This window comes from Typopeltis vanoorti, chromosome 6 (genome assembly GCF_054136105.1).
Source record: "Typopeltis vanoorti isolate ZY-2024b chromosome 6, IOZ_Tvanoo_1.0, whole genome shotgun sequence".
In the NCBI taxonomy this organism is placed as follows: Eukaryota; Metazoa; Arthropoda; class Arachnida; order Uropygi; family Thelyphonidae; genus Typopeltis; species Typopeltis vanoorti.
This window is the reverse complement of record NC_143554.1, coordinates 66,304,284-66,320,247: the sequence shown is the minus strand read 5'-3', so window position 1 is coordinate 66,320,247 and position 15,964 is coordinate 66,304,284. Positions and strand designations below refer to the sequence as shown.

General features: G+C 32.6%; 1 protein-coding gene across 1 annotated transcript in view; it reads left to right on the top strand.

The window, feature by feature from the left end:
• Positions 1-15,964, top strand: part of Nipped-A (Transcription-associated protein Nipped-A) — a 936,100-nt gene that overhangs the window by 198,526 nt on the left and 721,610 nt on the right. The window contains exons 14-15 of the mRNA XM_090393977.1: positions 6,479-6,608; positions 6,751-6,892. Coding sequence (XP_090250103.1) covers positions 6,479-6,608; positions 6,751-6,892 — 272 coding nt within the window. The remainder of the gene's footprint in view (positions 1-6,478; positions 6,609-6,750; positions 6,893-15,964) is intronic.

Sequence of the window (15,964 nt, the reverse complement as noted above, 5' to 3'; positions counted from 1 at the left end):
ACCCACCCACCATTGCTATATCTTCATGCAATAAACTACTATTTGTATAAGAATAGAAACAATAGGCAAAAGTCACAGAAAGCAGACATGAAAAACTGGGAAAACCATAACCAGAAATTATAATTTTTATTGCGTATCTATTACATCCAAAACTTTGACAACGTATTTGCTGCCACGCTCCTCAGGCATAGTTTGTTGCTGCATGCCAAGCACTTTCACTTTCTACAAGGTCAGTAAGAGTTATCTCGTAGCTGGCTCATCAGACAGAATTTTGTTTCATAAGCCAACTATGAGTATAGTTCGCCCACCATTTATAGATCCCTTCTTGGCTTGGTGCCAAGAATAGTCGATTCATGCTGAAGGGGAGAAAGAAATGAAGGATGTACGAATTGGTCATTAACATGAGAAATCACGTGCTTTCTTGTCTGCTGCTGTACTAGTACTAGCTTGAATTTTGTTGTTCCATTTTTTGCATTATTTTTTTATAATTAATTTGTATGATGGATCCAGTACAGTCAGCAAGTTCTATTGTTACACGTTTCAGTAGCTCTTTCAAAAGAATATTGAATAATATGCTGACATTCTGTGAGAAAGAATCGTCAGAAGTTCTTGTTCCCCCTTTCTCAAGTCATAAAACGTGCAAGTGCAATTGCGGGCATATTGGGGTCGACTGTTAAAAGAATTCGTAGGGAATCAAAAGGTGAAGGTAAGCCAAAATTTAAATCTCCTAAAAAAAAAAAAAAAAAAAAAAGCGCCAGAGAAAGAAAACCATCGAAACCGTAGCCTTGAATGATTTTGATGTAGACGTTATAAGAACTATTCACGATTTTTACGTGGTCGAGAAAAGAGTGACAACTGTTCCAAAATTGATTCTTGTGCTTAAAGAAAAAATTACTTTTCTTTGGAAAAGAGAAACTTTAAGGAAAATACTTCATGAAATCGGATTTTGTTTAGAAAAGTCCCAGAATAAAAGGAAACTTATCGTGGAGTGAAGTGACATTGTTTTATGTAGAACGCGGTATTTGAGAGCAATAAGTCGTTTCAGGGAGGAGAAAAGACTGATTGTGTATCTAGATGAAACTTGGATTGATAGTAATTTAACTTATGGAAAATGTTGGCAGTCTGAAGAAGAATGTGGAGTGCTACAAACCGGAAATGCCTCGCAGCACATAATAATTTTGTGTGCGGATGGAGAAATGGGTTTTTTTAGCGAAGTCAAACTCACTATACAAAGCCAATTCAACTATTGGAGATTACCATGGGCAAATGAATTCTACGATCTTCAAAAAGTGGGCAGAAGAAAAACTGATTCCAAACCTTCCTAAAAATGCTGTTGTTATAATTGATAACGCTTCATATCACTCTGTTCGATTAAACAAGTTCCAAATTGGTCTAATAAGAAGCAAGTTCTTATGGATTGGCTCTCTGCAAATAACATTTCTCATTCCCCAGATATGCGAAAAATTGAATTGCTTAATTTGGTCATAAGAAACTCGCTAACAACTAAACTATTTAAATTCGACACGATGCTCAAAGAGCATGGATTTCTAGCTTTGAGGCTACCACCATATCATTGCGATATTAATGCTATTGAGTATGTTTGGGCAGAAGTGAAAAGTTTCATTCGCCATCGCAACGTAACTGGGGATATTGACATGTTGAAACTTTTTAAGCTTTCAGAACAGGCGATTGAAAGTATTACAGTTCAAAAGTGGGGAAAATATTGCTCTCATGTCACCTCATTGGAAAATATATATTGGGATAGAGACGGAATTATCGAAGAATTGTGCGAACCTTTGGTGATCAGTTTAAGTGAAAGTGATGGCGATTCGGACACCGATTCAGATGACTCTGAAGATTAAAAGAATTTGACAATGGTATTTTTTCCAACATTTTTTTTGCATGCTATTGAGAGTCACAACAAGTCATAAATAATTAATCAGTTTAGGACATTAAAGTGTCTCAGTTCTCTCAACTGTAAGTTTAGAATATCTAAGTTCATTTGAAATAATTTTTGTTTTTCTGTATAATTATTTTTTTTTTTATAAAAAACTTTCTTAAAAATAAACTTAGTTACATTTTTGTTTTATGCTATACCGTTTTTAATTTTATTAACACTCTACGTACATTTTTCCAACTGTTATACAAGCAAAATAATGAAAACAGTAAATAAGTAAAAACAGCAATGCTCGTAAAAGAAAAGCTAAATTTCCCGACCTGTAATAATAAACAAACTTGGTTTGTTTATTATTACATCCCAGAAGATAGACTGATTACCCTATTATCGGAATGGATTCTCCTTTTTCTGACATGCGCAGAAGTGTCGAGGGACCTGTAATTAGTGGACGAACTATAATCTCTTATCACTCTCCCTCCCCAACAACACACACACACCCATGTCGTACATGTGCTGACAACTGTGTAACTTGAGTTCAGAGTTAGTGATGTTCAGCATTCAGTGCAGTAAGGTTTATTGCATTTAGTCTTACAATTATTTAAAATTAGTTATATAAAAACCTTCAGTTACGCCATGACTAGTAAAAGAAAGCTTACTGATGAAGAATTAGAAGCGTACACTAATATGACCTATGATGAGTGGAATGAATTATTTGGTTCAGATTCCGAAGATGATTATAATCCTACAGATGACTCCAGTGATGACTCAGATGATGATATATCATATGTATATGTTGAAAAAACTTCAAAAAATTGTTTTATTTGCATTAATAAATACAGTTTACGCAACAATACCTCTTATAATATACTATACTTTTGCTGAAATTTATTTTCCTTCTACCAAGTCCCCAAACATACTCTTTTCTTTATTCACAAGCCAAGGGTCCAAATTAATGTGCTTATACTACGAGTTAACTCATGCTTGGTAATTGACATCCTTCTGTAACACCACATCTCAAAAGCAGATATCCGTTTCTTATCTGACTTCTTTAGGTTCCAAGTCTCGCATCCATAAGTGACTGTTAGAAAAACAACTGCATCTAAAAACCTCAACTTTGTTCCCATGGAGATAGATCCATCCTTCCAGATTTTAGACAGGTCTCTGACTGTTGTTTTAGCCATTCCTAATCTTTTTCTGGCATCTTCTGAACAGCAATTCTTCACATTAATAATGGATCCCAGGTACTCAAACTTGCTGACTTCCTCAATTCTTTCTCCATTAAGATACATTTGTTTCTCAGGAGCTTCTCTGCTTGTTTTTCCTTTGAGAACCATGATCTTTGTCTTGCTAAAATTGAGTTGAAGTCCTTTGTTATTACTGATCTTGTTAACTTTGTCAAGAATTAGTCCTAAGGATTTAACTACTTTAATTTTGTCTAATATCTAATTACATAATTAAAGATATATGTATTAATAATGAAAAGACTGTATTAAATATTATTAAGCTATTTTAGTTACTATCTTAATATTATAAGAACTTCTATATGATAATTTAACTGCGCATTAATTGAAATATAAATAGTCTTTATTTATTCCTGTTTGTGAAAGTTTAACGTTATGCAATACCTCAATTTTATTATATTTTGTTCGGTTGTCATGGAAACGTATGTAAGTGAGCGAGCACGTTTTGGAACACCACGTGAGGTTTATTGAAAAGAGTTTTAGAAAGAAATGACGTGAGCAATTTAGGGGAAAAAACAGATATATAAGCGACGAACGCTGGAATTATTAATTAGATTAGGAGCATTAGAGATTTATTAGAGAGAGATTGGCATTAGGTTGGAATCGGGCATTCGGGAATTACAGTGCGATAACAGCGAGTCGGCAAGTCACTCAAGCAACTAAATAAAGTCTACAAGTTGAGAAGGAGTTAGCTAATAAGTTTCTGAATAACAAATGTAGCAACGGAAGATAGCTGAGTGACTACTGAATGACTAGCGACATTTTAGTTGAGATTTATTTTCAGGGCCGACCTTTCAAGGACACACTGAAACGTGAAGCATAGTAAGAAGTAACTAGAGAATAAATAGAGGCAACAGGGTTGTGTTTAATGATAGCGGTGTTTAGAATTATAGTGCCTAAAGAATTATTTGAATGCCGGAGGAATGAACATCTGTACATATAAAACCCCAAGTTAAAGAATTATTGTGTATTGCCCTAATTCAACAGTTATCAGTAGTGCTTCATACAAGAACATCTGATTATATGTATTGTGCCCGTAAATTAATTTCATTAATGCTAGAAGATTTATTTTAATGAGTGCTGTCTATTGTTAAAAGTGTTTAAATTTATAAAAAGTGTTTGTGTGTATGTTGATGAAAGAAGAAGATTAACGGTAAGATTATTCCAACTTTAATATTTCTGTTCAGAGAAGTGTGTGAGTTTCATCTTAGAATTTCCTGATGTTAACAGTAACTATCGCGGAGAATTAAAAGAAGCGTAAAATTAAAAGTGTCTGTTTATGAAGAGGTATTACTGCAATTTTTATTGTATTTGGAACTTAAGGAACTATGAAAAGACTGTGATATAGAGATAACAGATTTATCTTGTCAGAGTTTGATTGTACTTATCAGAGAAGCTGAAGTGATTGTGATATCTTAATTACTGATTTGAAGTTAAGTTTAAAATTTATAATTTTAAAATTAAATGTTTCTTTTTGTTGATGAAAAGTTGTATTTTGTCTGAATCTCTTTTACTGCACCATTCATAAAATATTGAACCAAAGCGGGAAAATTAAGTAGGTTAAATATACTCGGCCAGTATATATAATAACATCATATAAAAGAGGATAGTTGTGAGTTGGTTTTTCTTCAATTCTTGAACTAATTCAGATATAGAGTGGCGCAGTCTATAAATATAAATTTTCTGTATATTGAATTAGAAATCAACTAGCAACTATTTTTTAGGTTAAGAACATCGTAATAACTAAATGTCGGATCCAAGGTACAGATTAAGAACAAGTAGGATCCAACAATACCATATCTATTACAATAGTTATTCAGTTTAGTCAGGGAATCTTGCAAACTTGTAGCGGATTTATTCAGAAGTATAACATCGTCCGCATAAAGCAAAGAGCTGACATTAACATTTCCAATTTTGATATCATGTTTAATACCACTTTCCTTCATAATGTGATCCATATAGATAATGAATAACAGAAGGGATAATGTACACCCTTGTCTCACACCAGTTTTAACATTAAATCATCTTCCTGTACTTCAATTCTAACTGCTGATTTACAACTCAAATAAAGACTAAGTATTGCTTGATATAATGCCCCATTGACACCATATAACTGCAGCGTATTGAATAGCTTCTCTCTTGGCACCTTGCCGTATGCCTTTTCCAGATCGACAAAACTTAAATACAGATCTTTGTTATATTCCCATGATTTCTGAACTATTTGTTGTAATGTGAAAATCTGATCTTAACATCTTCTCTTTGGCCTGAATCCAGCTTGTTCTTTGCCAAGCTTTTCTTCTACAATTCATCTTAGCTGTTTCTCAAGTATACTTGTATAGACCTTTCCAGGAACACTCAGCAGGGAAATACTTCTGTAATTCTCACACTCAGTTCTATTTCCCTTTTTATATATGTGCACCTTTAGAGCTCTACTCCAATCATCGGGAATTCGTCCCTCTGTCTAGGCTTTCTGAACTATGCAGTGCAGCCACTGTAAGACTTTTATACCACCATACTTCAGCATTTCTGGTCGAATATTATCTACTCCTGCTGCCTTTCCACATTTCAAGCCTTTGATGGCTTTTTCTACTTCAAGTATGGATATGTATTCCTGACTGTATGCCTGTTGAGTGTTTTTTACCAGTGTGCCATCACTGCTTGTTTCGTTTAGCAATTTTTCGAAGTAATTACTCCATACTTCAAGGATATCTTTTTCTCCCGTTATCATGTCACCTTTATTATCTCTAACTCCTTTTACAGCACTTTTTCTTCCATTTCTTAGCTTCTTCAACAACCTCCAGAATATCTTACCACCTTCTTGATATTTATTTTCTATGTTCTTGCCAGAGTCCTCTCATGACTTTTGTTTAGCTAGTTTTACACGATGTTTCGCTTTCTTGCATTTGTCTCTGTATTCTCTAAGAACAAAAGCTGACTTATTTGCCAGGAACTTTTGATATGATTTCTTCTTTTCCTTAAAAATAAAAAGAATGATGGATGAAGATGGTACTACTTTTATTCGAAATGAAATCTTCATTCCTCTGTATGCATTAATTATAAAATGCATTTATCAGCATATTGTACTTGTGACTTTTCTCAGGGGGTAGGGTGTGATGAGAGAACAGACCTTCAAATGGAATAGTTTTTCAGCATTATATGCATGTGTAATGTTAAAGCAGCATCTTTGTGAAAAAACCACACCTTCTTTCATTTTTGAATCGCTGTTATGTTGTTTGTATATTTACTGCAGAAAGACTTCATGTATATGAGATTTTCACAGGTATAAATATTCTTATGTCAAATTATATGCTTGAATAATTTATCTCTGTTTTTATTCCAGCCAAAATTTGGGTTTCCTTCATCTCAAGCCAGCAGCTACACAATTACTGATTGTCGGAGTTTGGTGAAAACATTGGTTTGTGGTGTGAAAACAATTACATGGGGAATTGCATCATGTAAAGTGCCAGGAGGTAACTATGCCCATTTTAAAATTGTAATTAATAAATAACTTAGATAAATATTTTTAATATTAATAAAAATTGGCAATATTTCATTTAAAAAAAAATACATTGAAATGAAAAGATTGGTTTTTAATGCACTCCTTTCTTTCAGATACCAATTTGGGTCAGAATAAACAATTTCAGCCAAAGGAGACTCTTGTATTCATCAGATTAGTCAAATATGCCCTTCAAGCATTAGATATCTATACCCTTTCAGTTCCTGCTGCAGGTCAACCACAACCAAGATCTCCTTCGTAAGTCTGATATTTAAGGATTTTGAAAGTCTTTCAAAATGTAATGATATCTCTGCACTACCAATTAACAAAATATATTAAATTTGAAAATATGCTGAATTTTAAAACATAAAATTTAATGAAAACCTGGCAGAAGAAAAAAATCGTCATTTTCTATAAGGGATCTGGTCAAACTGATTGACAAAAAATAGCAACACTTTTTATGGTAAATGAAACTGCCTGTGTGTTCCAACCTAAGGCTAATATTAAGTCTAATTACAAATTTTTTTATACTAAAAGAGTATTAAGAAAGTCATACCTGGGTATGTATTTTTTGTAGGAAATATGATGACAACAGTATTTAGTGCTGGACTTTAAACAAAAATATAAAATTAGGAAAAATGTGGCGAATGGAGAAAAAATATGTTAACATAAAAACGTGTGTGTGTGTGTTCATTAACTGAAATGAGATGAATAGAACCATTAACCTTTTGACATATTAATTATTTTTGAAATTGATGCGAACTTCGTAACGTAAAAATCAATTTTGGTGTAATAAACAAAAGACATGCCACAGACGTCTTTGTATGTTAATGGATTAATGAAGATAATGAATCAAATGGACTAGAGATTTTTAAAGTTAAGTATTAAAAAGCTCAAGAATTAAAGAAAAAAAATATTTGTGGGAATTTTGATCTTATTTTATACTTACTAAGAGCTTGCCGCATGCTTCTGAGAGTAATGGAGAATAATATATTTTGTTTAATTGCCAAGAAGGGGAAATTAGGTAGAATCCTTTCATATTTGGTGCATATTGGTTGTTTGCTTCTTATTGCTGGAGATTTGGAGCAGCATAACTTGGTTTTGTTTACTTGAAAATCATTAATAGTAACTTTCTGGATTTTAGGGCTTTGTTTTAATTGCATTGCATGGGTTTTTGTTTATATTATTTGGCATGCTTTTGTGTGGGATTTTTCTTTGTTGTGGAATGTAAATAGTCTGGTATGGGATTATTGCAACCTCAGTAATGTTCAGTTAAAATGATCTTAATGAACTTTTGGGATGAAAATCAATCTCAGCAAAATAAAAACAATGGAAATGTAAAAGGTATGGGAAAGTTTAGAAAATCATATACTTGAACAGGTAAAGCAAATTTATATATCTCAGCAGTCTCATTACTCAACCTTGATAGCACAGAAACAGTAAAATACAGACTTAACATAAGATGATCTAATATAAATAAATTGAACAAAATATAGAACAGACAACATTTTCAAAAAGCCTCAAACTAAAACTATATGAAATCATTATTATATCTACAGCAGCGTACTGGATTCTGAATGAATGTGTAACGATTGAAGAGGAACTACATAGAAACAAACCTGGAAGGGCTTTCCAAATGATAAGGAGATTAATAAAAACCCTTGACTAATACAAATTGGTCAATTGAGGATGAAAATGGCAAGCTTTTGACTGAAAAAGATTAAATCTTCTAGCATTGGCTTGATTACTCGGTTAACCTTTTTTTCCAAAGACAGGAGCCTTAATAATCAAAACTCTGAAGGCATAATACAGATGACATTGGATGAAGGAGACAGACTTCCCTATTTTAAGAGAAGTAAAAGCAATAATTATTTGAAGATGGGAATATCACTTTAGAACTACTGAAAGCAGGCAGAAAACCTATAATGGACCCTGCTCAGAATTTTCCAAGATGTGTGGAACAATGAATCATGGCCTAAAGATTTCTGTACCTCTGTTCTGATTCCTATTCTTAAAAAGGGAATAGTACAAAATGTAGCAGTTATTTAGCTATCAGTCATCCAAGCAAAATTTTCCTAAAAATCTTACTCTTTAGGATTGAGAGGAAAATAGAAAGTATACTTTCAAAGAACTAAGCAGGATTCTGTAAAAACAGGAGTACAGGAGATCACTTATTTGCAATATGTCTCGTTGGAGAAAAATATACTAAGCATAATAAAATACTATTCCACAATTTTATAGAAATACAGAAGGTCTTTGATTCAGTATAGCATGAGGCATTGTGGAGAATACTGAACCACTGTGGAATAGATAATAAAATAGTACTACTAATTAAAACTCTTTACTGTTCCTCAGAAATGTTAATAGAAATCAGTGGCAACTACAGCAAGCCTTTCAAATGGAAAGAGGTGTGCATCAAGGCTGCATGTTTTTGCTGATGCTTCTTTACATTTATTTGGAATATATAATAAACTTAGCCTTGGGGGAAAAAAAAGTCGTTTTGGAATTACAGTTGTTGGCAAAAAAAATCGGTGATCTCAGGTTTGCTGATTACATTGACCTAATATCAGTGAATGAACATCAGTTACAAGAATCAAGAGAGTTTCTAAGACACTTATGGTTATGGATTTAAGAATGGCATTCACAAATCAAAAATGATGTCTTCAGGCAATAACTTGATGAAGATTTCGGTTAATGATGAAAAATTGGAAGAAGTAAAAAAATATATAAAAAAAAATTCACCTTCTTGGGAAGCATACAACACAGAGATGGCCAGTCTAAACATGACATTAAAGCACACATTGCTAAAGCAACTGTTGCCCTTCAGAGATTATAGCCACTTTGGAAAGACAATAAAATACAGCTAGCTACAAGACTCTACCTCATCGATAACCTTGTTAACTCTGTCTTACTATATGGATATGATAGTTGGACATTGCTAAAGGAAGATGAAAAAAAAGATTATTGGATTTCGAGATGAAGTTTTATGACGAGGTGAGAATGAAATCCTCTCTATTGCTAGAATACCAAAAAATATCATCACTAAAGTACATCGGAAACAGCTCTGGTGGCTGGGCCACATAGCTTACCTAAATTAGCACTAGAGGGCTTGGCTTCTGGTAAAAGACTTTAGAGATTACCTAGAATCATCTAGATTGATAATATTAGAAAGTGGATTAATTCTTTAGAGTGCCCCGACAGTCAACATAGACTATGAGTGAAGAAGAAGGGAACAAAAACATAGAGCCAAGACATGGTGCCTTATTCAGAAAGAAATACAGAAAATCAGAACATTTGAAATGAAATGCATGCGGAAAAAAAAAAAAATGAGACTCGCTAGTCAGAACACAAAACAAATGAGCAAGTCAAACACAAATTAAACCACAATTAACATCCACCTTGAAGAACATAAAAAATTGCATCTGAAATCATCTGTATGGCAAGGCCATGCTCTGGATACTCCTCCACATAGGATCAGATGGCAAAAAACATGTTACATAGAAGTCATTATCTGAGAGGCTATTCTTAAAATCATCATCAGCTAGGAATCACTTTCCCAGCCTCAATAAATATGGTTGCATTAATTTGCTAAAGATTTGGGTGACTATCATTTTAAGACCTGATAGCTGGATGACTTCTCTAAATTAACTTTGTCGTTATTGCCCATAGAGGAACCATGTAAAGACATTAGGTATCAGTTATAATTTAAATTGTTTCTACAATTACTTAGTTTTAGTGCTTTGTGCCTATAACAGTTATCATTGTGCTCTGGTGATGCTGAGTTGAAAACCAGCGAAATATTGAGTTTAGTAATGTATTTTTTTCCTCTTATACTGTTAAGCATTATTATGAACAATTAAGATGGTTTAAACCCCTCCAGAGAATGTCCTCTCAGAAATTACCATATATACCCTTGAATAGATCAAAGAGATTTGTTGCTAAATATTTGTTCATAGGGGGTCTCAACCTGTCACCTGATGGATAAGAAAGAATGAATAGCATATCTAATGTAGTAGATATCATGTCTTGATTGATGGTTAACTTGTAAAATGCATTATGCCATAATAACATGTCAGTATGATCTGTTGTTATTTTATGCTTCTGTAAGTTTTGTAGTATTTTGCTTTGTGGTGAAGACAATTTTCTAATGAGAATATTTGAAGGTGCATGATGACTGTATAGACAAGAAAGATTCCAGTAATTGGACCACATGTTTATTACCATAATTAACAATATAAAACAACCCGACAAGTTTCGTAAGTTGTATGACTTATATCTTCAGGGGTGGTAACTAAAAGTTAAAACACACGAAATGAGAAATTACTCAAAATAGTTCATTCTATGCAGTTGTCTAATTATTCATTAAATTGAATATCCAAATGTAGATTCAGTGCATTGCTAACTTTGAACAATGCTGGATGCTGTCACGTTGTGTTGTTCACGTTCACATTGTCCGAGGTCTGACTTGGGTATATTTTTTATCAGTGCTGACCAAACTTGGTGTAGAATTAGGCCCTGGTTTTTGTTGCATTGTATTGGAATTCTAAGTATGTTTGTAGCTTCTTTAAATTTCTTTATGAAATAATTTTTTTCAATGTAAGACATGTTTGTTTTTTGCCAGAGTACATTATGGCCAGTGGAAGTTGTATGGTATGCTAAGCCTGATTTGTTTTCTCTTCTTTTTTGCACATCTTTTTGGTGTTTGTTCATGCGAATTTCACCTAATCTTCCTGTCTGGCTTACATAGCAGATGACACTTGGAACAATGAATATTATATACGCCTGGTTTTTTTTTTAAAGGAATGATGTGGAGGTTTTGGGGGAGGTAGAGATCTTGATATTTTTTCCAACAGTAGAAAAGCCACTTGGATGTTATGTTTGTTTAGTAATTTGGCCATTTTGTCTGTAACATTCTGATGTATGGAAGCATGATTGCGTTCTTGAAATCTTGCTTTTGCGAGATGATTGTAGGAGGTGTATTCAGGATTTTTTTGATAGTCTTTGGTTCATAGCCTTTTTTTTTTTTTTTGAGGATCCGTGTTAAATATTGAAGTTCTTCATTTCTTTGTTTTTCTGTGCTTGAAATATTATAAGCTCTGTCCCTCAAGGTTTTAATTAAACCTATCTTTTACGAGGGGTGGTGGTGGTGTGAGGCTGCATTAAGAAATCGTCCTGGGTTGGTAGGTTTTCTATAGATGGAGAAGGATAATTTATTATTTTTTTCATTGATTTCTATTAGAATATCAAGAAAGGGAAATTTTTTTATGCTCTTCTTGTTCCAAAGTAAATTTTATGTTATTGTGTATATTATTCAGGTAATCTTTGAAAGCAGTTAGTTCCTCTGTTGTTCTTGGCCATATTGATGAAAATATCGTCTATATAGCGTAGCCAGATTTTCGGTTTTTTATGATAATTGTTTAAAGCATTATTTTCAAAATGTTCCATATATAGATTAGTTAAAGCCAGTGGGGGGCATAGCCAGTCCTTTTTGTTCTCAAAATTTATTTTGATACATGAAAAAAGTATTTTTTATGCAATGTTTATAAAGTTCTACGATGTCTGGAGGAAAAAGGTCTTCAAAGAGATTCACTGTTTCATTTCTAGGAACATTTTTTAAACAGATTGATTACATCCAAACTTGCTAAGATGTCTGAAGATCCTATATCCTTTACCTTCTCAATAAAATGTGTATTGTTCTTAATGAAAGATGTTGTTTTTCCTATGTGTAGTAAGATCATACTGGTGAGATGTTTTGCCAGATTGGAGGTAGGATGTAATCAATCTGTTTACAAATGTTCCTAGAAATGAAACAGTAAATCTCCTTGAAGATCTTTTTCCTCCAGACATCGTAGAACTTTATAAACATTGCTTAAAAAATACTTTTTTTCATGTATCAAAATAAATTTTGGGAACAAAAAGGACTGGCTATGGCTCCTCTCCCTGGCTTTAATTAACCTATATATGGAACATTTTGAAAATAATGCTTTAAACAATTATCATAAAAAAAAACGAAAATCTGGCTACGCTACGTAGACGATATTTTCATCAATATGGCCAGGAACAACAGAGGAACTAACTGCTTTAAAAGATTACCTGAATAATATACACAATAACATAAAATTTACTTTGGAACAAGAAGAGCATAAAAAAATTTCTCTTTCTTGATATTCTAATAGAAATCAATGAAAAAAATAATAAATTATCCTTCTCCATCTATAGAAAACCTACCAACCCAGGACGATTTCTTAATGCAGCCTCACACCACCACCACCACCGCTCATAAAAGATAGGTTTAATTAAAACCTTGAGGGACAGAGCTTATATTTCAAGCACAGAAAAACAAAGAAATGAAGAACTTCAATATTTAACACAGATCCTCAAAAAAAAAAGGCTATGAACCAAAGACTATCAAAAAAAATCCTGAATACACCTCCTACAATCATCTCACAAAAGCAAGATTTCATGCTTCTGTACATCAAGAATGTTACAGACAAAATGGCCAAATTACTAAACAAACATAACATCAAAGTGGCTTTTCTACTGTTGGAAAAAATTTCAAGATCTCTACATCCCCCAAAACCTCCACATTATCCTTTAAAAAAAACCACGTGTATATAATATTCATTGTTCCAAGTGTCATCTGCTATGTAGGCCAGACAAGATCAGGTGAAATTCGCATGAACGAACACCAAAAAGACGTGCACAAAAGAAGAGAAAACAAATCAGGCTTAGCATACCATACAACTTCTACTGGTCATAATTGTACTCTGGCAAAAAAACAAACATGTCTTAGATTGAAAAAAAATTGTTTCATAAGGAAATTTAAAGAAGCTACAAACATGCTCAGAATTCCAACGCAATGCAACATAAACCAGAGCCTAATTCTACACCAAGTTTGGTAAGCATTGATAAAAAAATAAAATATACCCAAGTCAGACCTCGGACAATGGGAACGTGAACAACACAGTGACAGCATCCAGCATTGTTCAAAGTTAGCAATGCATTGAATCTACATTCGGATATTCAATTTAATGAACAGATAGACAACTGCATAGAATGAACTGTTTTGAGTAATTTCTCATTTCGTGTGTTTTAACTTTCAGTTACCTTTTGACTCCTGAAGATGCAAGTCATACGACTTACGAAACTTGTCAGGTTATTTTTTATTGTTATTTATGGTAATAAGCATGTGGTCCAATTACCGGAATCTTTCTTATGAACTGATAAACCACAGAAACCATCGCATATGATTGTGTAGATGTTTTGGATATATGGGAATTTTAAAAGCTTGTAGGATTTAGGTAAGTTTCTTTAGAAAGAAGACACATGCTTTCGGCCTGAGTGAATGGCATAATGTATTACTTTATAAGGTTGGAGATACTGGCATTTGGTGTGTGATTTCTTGGTTTAAAGCAGTGATTGAAGATGAGTATTTTTAAGTATTAACAGATTGTGTTAATACAATTGATCTTTTGATACAATAAATGGTGATATGATGAATGAAGAAACGCACATAATTTCTAGTGCTGGTGGGCTTATGGTATACCTTAATAGTAGTATGATGATCTGATCTAGTTAAGAGCTCAAATTTTAAGAAATGTATAGATTTATCTTCTTTGCATTCAGTAGAGTTTTAATCTTTAGCTAAAAGTGTTCAAAGAACCAAATTATTCTTGTATGGCATTCTCATTATCAGTACATACATAGAATATCATATATGCCATAGTAAGAGATGCCAATAGGGGGCAAGGAGGGATATAAATTGAGTTTCTGTATAGGTAAAAAAAGAAAAAGTTTAGCAAGTTGACTTCCCATCAGCCACTAATGTTTTGGATGAGATGATGGGAAGACCAAATATCTGTGTGTAAATATTATCATATTTAAAGAAATTTGCCGAGATTGTTACTTTAATAAGGGAAAGGATATCAGAGGAGATAATTTTGTTCCTTAGGCTATTATCATTTATAAGTGATGTATGGATAATGTCCAGAATTTTGGGCTATTATTTTCTGCTCACATTCTTCATTAATATTTTTCAAAATTTTATATTTTTGTCCTTAGTCCAGTACTAAATCCCATGTTGTCATCACTTTCATATTAAAAATACATACTCTGATATTTTTTAAAATAATCTTTTAATATATAAAAATTTTTAATTAGGTAGAACTTAGTTTTAGCCTTAGATTGAAACACGGACAGCTCCATTATCATAAAAGCTTTACTGTCTGTTGTCTGAAATAGAAGCTACATGAAGAATTTTAGGAAATCTATGCATTAACAAGACTTGCTTTAATCCGTAGTGGCAAGGTCGTATTCATGGGTGTGCGAACTCTGCAGTGGCACAGGGCTCCGCAAAGTGCAAAAAATTGAAAAAAGAAAATCTATTAATTTTTTTAATTATATAAATTAATATTGTAATTATTATATAAAAAATATTATATAGAAAAATGTATATAATTTTACAACCAACTATTGTTGTTATAGTAAGCGAAATAAGATCGTAGCGGTAGTATTTGAAACTACTCTAAGATATATAACAATATTGTACAACATAGTGTGTAATAGGGAAAAGTGCATTTTAAAACAGGTGTTTTTAATAATTTTAAGGAGTTTTTTGATTTTAGTTTGATTTTATGAACAAGTATATACACGTACCATCATGGCAATTTTTTTATGTGACATTACTTGCAAAACATCTTAAAAAATATATTTTGTAAACTGGTTTTAGGTTATCCGACATCAGAATTTTTCTTCAATAGCAGTTTTCAATCTATATTAGATTTATTTATTTTGCCTCATCTTCACGTTGGGACATATTAAAGAAATTTGCTAAACAATTAACTCCAAAGCCGTTATGTGGTACAAGATGGGAATGTAGAATAGAATCAGTTAGAGCTGTACGTTTTCAAATTACCGAATTTTTAAATGCACAAAGAATTATTTAAAACTGCATCAGATAATACTATCAAAGTAGAAGTGGTTTCAATATATGAACAAATAGATTCATTTGAGTTTATACTAAGCCTTGTAATTTAGTATGAGCTTTTGTCAAAAGTTAATTTAGTAAGTAAAGTATTACAAAATGCAGAAATTCCCATAGACGTAGCAGCTAAGCATATTAAAGAGTTAGTACAACAAAGTGTTATAAGAGCAGAGAATATCATGATTTGATAGCTGTTTTGAAGTTGCTAAAGAGCTGTCAAATCTATTAGAAATAGAAATTAAATTTAAAGAAAGTAGAGTAAGTCGAAGAAAAGTATTTTTTGATTATGAAACGATTATGCACATAAATAAACAAGAATGCACTTTAGCATCAATTTAAGTAAAGGG